The sequence below is a fragment of the Anomalospiza imberbis genome, chromosome 4, assembly GCF_031753505.1.
Source record: "Anomalospiza imberbis isolate Cuckoo-Finch-1a 21T00152 chromosome 4, ASM3175350v1, whole genome shotgun sequence".
Taxonomy (NCBI): Eukaryota; Metazoa; Chordata; class Aves; order Passeriformes; family Viduidae; genus Anomalospiza; species Anomalospiza imberbis.
Window position 1 is genome coordinate 70,824,137 of NC_089684.1, and position 6,000 is coordinate 70,830,136.

A 6,000-nucleotide genomic window follows, 5' to 3' on the forward strand; every position below is an offset into this window, starting at 1 on the left:
AATCAGTGCAGCATCATTAAGAGGAAACTCGAGTTTATTTTCTTTTAAAATCAGGATTTTTTTTTTCACCCTCCTAAGTGAGTTTTGATATCGTGCTTAGCAGGGAACCAGAGATAAGCCCCGTGCTGGGTGAGAGCTCTGATGTTTTTATAAAGCATCTTTCATAAGGCAGCGAGGCAGATTTAAACAGGAAGCGTTTATTGACTTTAAACTCACTTCATAAAACATTGACACGGACAGGAGGAGAAACAGGAGCTCCCAACAACCCAGTTAAAACAAAGATGAGCCCGTGCATTGTTCTAGATGTCAATCACTCCAGGCTTTAATGCTGCAACAACACTCCTGGAAAAAGTAAAACAAATGGAGCCATCCCAGTCAGGGCTTCTTAATCCTTGGCCATTATGGTCACAGTTATCTCCCACTGTCCTTTAGATAATGGGTGGGGGAAAAAAAAAATCACTTTAATACAGTGAGAATGGCCATGGAAGCCTTACAAAAGGAGCAGGTGAAGGGGAAAGAGGAGCTGCTGTTGGGTGAGCCCCCCAGTCACTGCAGGGTTTCAAAGGCTTTGGAGGGAAGCTGAAGACTCCGTTTTCCAAGAGAACCAAGAAGACAACTGGAGCCAGCCTGGGACTTGATCAGCACCACATTAAATCAGCAGAAATTGGTCCTCAACAGGCATTGAAGCTCCAGAGCCTTCAGCTTCCTTCTACACCTGGCGCTGATTTCAGTCAACACCTCTCCTCAAAAAGATCCTTAAAATGTTCCTGGTATCCTTGAGCTACAAGCCTTGGGGATTTTCTCATTACCAACTATGAGTACAGAAGGTCTGCCTAGGTAATTTTTTTTTTTAATTTTAATTTTTTTTCCTTATTAAGTTGACAAAGGAGATGTTCTTTACTGGCATCCAGCTGTGCAACCCACTCCCAGTCTAGCAGGGAAGTGTGGAAATCCCCAGACCTAATTAAAGGCATTTCCCATGAAACATGACATCCTAGGAAACACTTCGGGTGCTCTTGGCCACCACACAAATTGCATCCCTACCTCCTTCTGAGGCTGCTGACAGAGGCCACATCTCAGATCCCTCTTTGCTGCCTTCCTGTTGCTGATCCAATCAAGCTGATTGCTTAATTGAATTGATACAATTGAGATGTTTAATTAAATTGGAGCAGTGGGTCCTGACCAGCACTCAGCTGAGGGGCTCAGACACTTCCCACTGTCATTTTTGGGGCCACAGGAGGCCAGGCACCATCAGCAAAGATGCTGAGAAAGCCTGTAACAGGTATTCCACCGGAAACATCCTGGTTTGGGTTGGTCTGCAGGCTCCCACGTGTTATTAATCCACCCCTTGCCTCGATGGATGCAGCCCCAAACCCTCACACCCCCCCACCAGCAGGCATTACATTTTTCAAAACACATCCATTTCTTTCTAACCCATGCAGATTTCTGTGTTTTGTTCTATTAATTAGCTGCAAATGAAGGAAGAGCTCCTATAGTCACACAAAGATTAAAAAAAAAAAAAAAAAAACAAAACAAAAAAAAAAAAACAATGCCTGACATCTGGAGGCTTTGGCCTTAATTCCAGTGATGGGAACAGCTGATGTAATTTTCTTTTTTGTTCTGGGAACATCCATCCATGAGTTCCAACTGCACAGAACTTTTTAGGAAGAGCTACACGGAGATGAGAAAATCCCAGGCATGAGAAGGACTCAGCCCCTTGCCAGGGCTTAGGGGAGATGCCTCCAGAGATCTCCAAGCTGTTCTACCATAGAATTCCCACAGCAGACCCAATTCCCACCTTGTTCTCACACCACGTGTGTGGTTGGTGACTCCTCACTGAAAAGAGATCCACACAGCACTGGGGCTGCTGAGCCATCGTTCCCAATCCCTCCAGTCCCACTCTAGTGCTGGTTGTAACCTTCTTTCCACAGAAAACCAGCTTCCTCCTTGGGAATTCTCCACTTTAATAAATAAAACAAGAATGAAAAAGATTTGTGAACTCACTTTTAATACCAAGCAGGAGGATGTGGCTTGTTTGAGGTCTCATGAGAACACCTCCCTCTACTTTTACCCAGACATGCCACAGATGGCCCAGACCAGAGGCTAAAAAGGGTTTCTCACTCCTATCCTATAAAAAACCCCACCTTGTCCCAGTTTGCCCCAAACCAATGCCACTGTACCTCACACCAGTCCAAGAGACAGCACCAGAAGTGTCAAGTGAGCACCAGGAAATAAATAAGAATAGTCCCAGGCACAGCTTTCATGGGATGGGATCCCCTCCTGTCCTCTACTTACGGTTCTGTCCCCTTTCCAGACCAGGAGCAGCCTTTGGCTAACCTGGAGCTCCTCCCATCCCACTCCCACTCATTTGCTAACACAGACAAGGAGGTTTCCAACACCCACCCTTGGTTTTGCCAGGGAAAAATCCTTCCCTGGGATAGAAATCCAGGAAGTCATTGAGACTCCAGCTTCACTTCCTTCCCTGCCTCCACTTTGCTGGTGGGGTTTGGGATTAAAGATTCCCACGTTCCCAGAAATGTTATTTACAGAAGTAATTGGAGTGAATCATCTGGATGTGGTGGTACCCAAATGCCTTTGGGCCATCTACTCCCATTAAATACAGCTAAGATTGGTCAGGGGCTTAAACAGTGGAAGATTTGGGGTTTGGCTTTTTTGGGGTAGGTGCTAGAGGCTAATCAGGAGTGGAAGCTGAAGAAAAAGCAGGTGGTTCACAGGCCTTGTACCATCAAGGGATTATTTTAAGCCCGAGGTTCAATTTTGAAGGAAAAAAGGAAAACCTTTGCAGCAGAGTGGAGTTTTACCCATGGTCACCCTCCAAAACCAGAAAATGTGAAGCTCAGGGTTGAAATCCACCCTTTATCCACGGCTTTTGCAAGAAAGGGAGATTAATTTATTAATTTAATTAGGAGATTCCCAACCACAACTTCCCTAAAGGGAGCTCCTCCATCACAACTTCATGGAAGGGAAAAACTGTCTTTTCTGCTCCCTTGGGGAGCCCACCTGAGTTCCATCCTCCCAAAATATGGGGACAAACACAGGAGATATTCACTGGGAGGGAACGAGGCCCTCAGAAGGGAGACTGTTCAATCGTCTGGGTCAGTTCCACAGCTCACAGCTGCTCAGCAAATTAATTATTGCTTTGAAGATCTACCTGTGGGCAAGTTCAGGGCCACATTTTCCCCCAGGCCATGCAGAGAGAGGTTCTGCAGCTCCTGGGAGGAGGACAATGGCACTTTGCTCCCCTACAGGTTTTCCCCAGCCAGAGCAGAGGACACAAGGATCAGTCAAGGTCCCTGGGAAGGAGTTCATGTGCCTTTTTTCAAGAATCAGGTCCTAAGCAGGGAAAAAAAAAAGCAAACAAAAAACATCCAAACTGAGCAAAAAAAAGCATCCAAAACTGAATTTTGGATGGGTGGTTTGCAGGATAGATCTGAGTTCCAGAGCAAGAGACAGAGGTGGGTACAGGAATAATTCAACATCTGCTGCTTGATAAAACCTCTCCCAGAGAGAGCATCTCTCACCTCCTTTTAGACAGAAAATCCACATCAGCAGCCTCAGGAGCTGGGGGTATTTTTCTAGACCTGCCAGGGAATTTTTTTTCCATAGAGCCCATCTAAATCTGAACCCCAGACTGAACACATTGATTGAAAAAGGGACCAGATATTCAACCCTCTTCTACTTGAAAGTTCCCACATCCCTCATTCTTTCCCTTCAGAGGAAATAGTGTCCACCAAGATCTATGCAGGAGAAATGTCGAGTTTTTATCTTCTTTTTTTCAGGGTTGGGATGAAATGTGTGAGATGGTATTTCTTGTTGGGACTCAGATGTTTATTAGTTCTTATATATGTCACAACCCTGAGTCCCACAGCACTTCACTCTAACAAACTAAAAATGGAGCCCTGTCTCTCTTTCTAAAGGCCTTTAGAGGATAAACTGTCCAATTAAGAAATGACACCTAAATTATGTTTACTTTTAACCCAATAACCAACCACCCATGGCTGCAATGTGGACTTTTTTATCCAATTACACAAAACCACCCACACCCATGGAGAAGAAGGTGAAGAAGAAGGGCCAGCCCCTGCCCTAAAACCTCCATCTTGCTTTATATCTATTACTATATTCTAAAACCTTAAACTTTAAGTTTTCCACCCTGTGACAGTACACACTTCTATTCAAACTCCACACCCACAATTCCAGTTCTGTCATTCCATTTTGGAAGCCTTCTCCACGGCCTCAGGTCAAATGCAGTGTTCTCCTGGGGGTCAGTGCCTGTCAGCACAGAAAGTCTGAAATTCTCAGCATCCAGGGTTCCAAAAGAGAAACAGCACCTAGAGAAGAGAAGTCACTCCTAAACAAACAAATTTCCCCATTTCTCACCACCTGGTGAGAAACCATTCATTCAAAGGGGCTCTTCAGCCAGAGGCAATAGGCACAGGTCAAAGTGAGTGGAACAATCAGGACACAGGGTCCATCCCCATCCTTCCTTCATCTCCTGGAAGCTGCTCCAAAGTCGTTCAGGGAGGCTTCCCACAGGTTGTGGCCTCATCCCTGGTGATGAGGAGCTCACAGCTCCCTCCACACCTGGTTTATTTCATCCTTTTCCAGCCCAGACTCCCATTAGGAATTCTGCGGAATCCTTACTCTTGGCTCCTCCTGGGGAGGCAAATGTTGTTCCCTCAGCTCATCCATCACCCTGCCCACAAACTTCTGCTCCCACAGCAGGCACGAGGAGCTTTCTTGGCCATTCCTTCCAAGAACAGCACGGAAATTTCTTCCCAGAAGCTCCTGGCAGCAAATTTCTTTTCTGCCAAGGAGCTGAGCTGGAGATGCCGCAGCTCCAGGGGGAAGGGACACAACCTTTCACCACATTGGCTTCCCCCTGCCCCAGCTGTGCTGGAGCCTCTCTGCCAGTGGTGCTGCATTAATTAAAAATAATAAAACACCATTAAAATTAAAAATAAAAAAAACAAGTTGTTTGCAGGACACACAACAGGGTGGGGTGATTTGTTTGTTTTTTTTTTCTTTTTTAACAGCATCTCAATAGTGGAAGACCTTTCAAGAAATACACACCCCCTACCTCAACCTCTGGGTTCCAGGGGAATAAATTTCTGTCTCACCTCTGTGCCTTTCATTGTTTCACACCATCCCACAGCTTTTCTCCTCCCTTTACAGAGAGGTCTCCACAGTCAGCACCCCTGAGTGCTGCTTTCACTTAGAAAAGGCAACCAGGCCTCTTCAAGAGCAGATTTGAAAAAAAAACCTTATATCCTTAAAAATCAAAAAGAATTAATAAAACCCAAACAGAAGCCTCTAACCAAGCTACTGCACAGTTTTTAGCTTCACTTGCATCACCTCCCTTGTCTCCCTTCACTTGAAACAGCCACAAAGAGACAAAAATAATCAGGGAAAGACAAAATTAATCAGCCGAAGACAACAATCAGAACTTACCTTGCTGGACAGAGAGCCCATCTCCGTGTAGCACAACCTCTTTTGATTCATTCTTCATCTTCCCAGGACCCAGGGGGTGGAGGATGCAGCCTTCTCCCCCACCTCCTTTTCTGCTGGCTCCCAGAGGGGTCACCCCACTCATCACCATAAATCCTGGAAACAACCAGCTCCTCCCCACCCCAGAGAAGAGGGCACGCAGCAAGAGGTCAAGGCCTTTAATGAGGGTGGGGAGGAAAACCAGCTCTCCACCCACCCTCCCCTTTACCCTCAGCCATTTCCCATAAACTCATTTACACTTTGGGGTGGGGGAAGCTCCTCAGCTGCCTGGGTTGAAGCTCAGTGGTCCAACATGACCAGCCTGGGGAGGTTAATATTCAATTATTTCGTGTTTAGGCAGTGTTACCCCTCCAGACAGGGAGAAGGATCCCTGAGGAACAGCTGGAGATGTTCAGTTTGGTGCTTTGGGGGTGATGTTTCATTGCTGCTTCCTGGAGTCCTCCTGAACTTTGGAAACACCCCTGGAGCAGAGTG

At 46.1% G+C, this 6,000-nt stretch overlaps 1 protein-coding gene across 1 annotated transcript in view; it reads right to left on the bottom strand.

Moving 5' to 3' along the window:
* The window catches only part of SLC4A11 (solute carrier family 4 member 11), a 136,549-nt gene extending 131,007 nt beyond the window's left edge, over positions 1 to 5,542 (bottom strand). Inside the window, exon 1 of the mRNA XM_068189040.1 lies at positions 5,470 to 5,542. Coding sequence (XP_068045141.1) covers positions 5,470 to 5,527 — 58 coding nt within the window. The 5' untranslated portion in view covers positions 5,528 to 5,542. The remainder of the gene's footprint in view (positions 1 to 5,469) is intronic.
* Between the last annotated feature and the right edge of the window lie 458 nt (positions 5,543 to 6,000).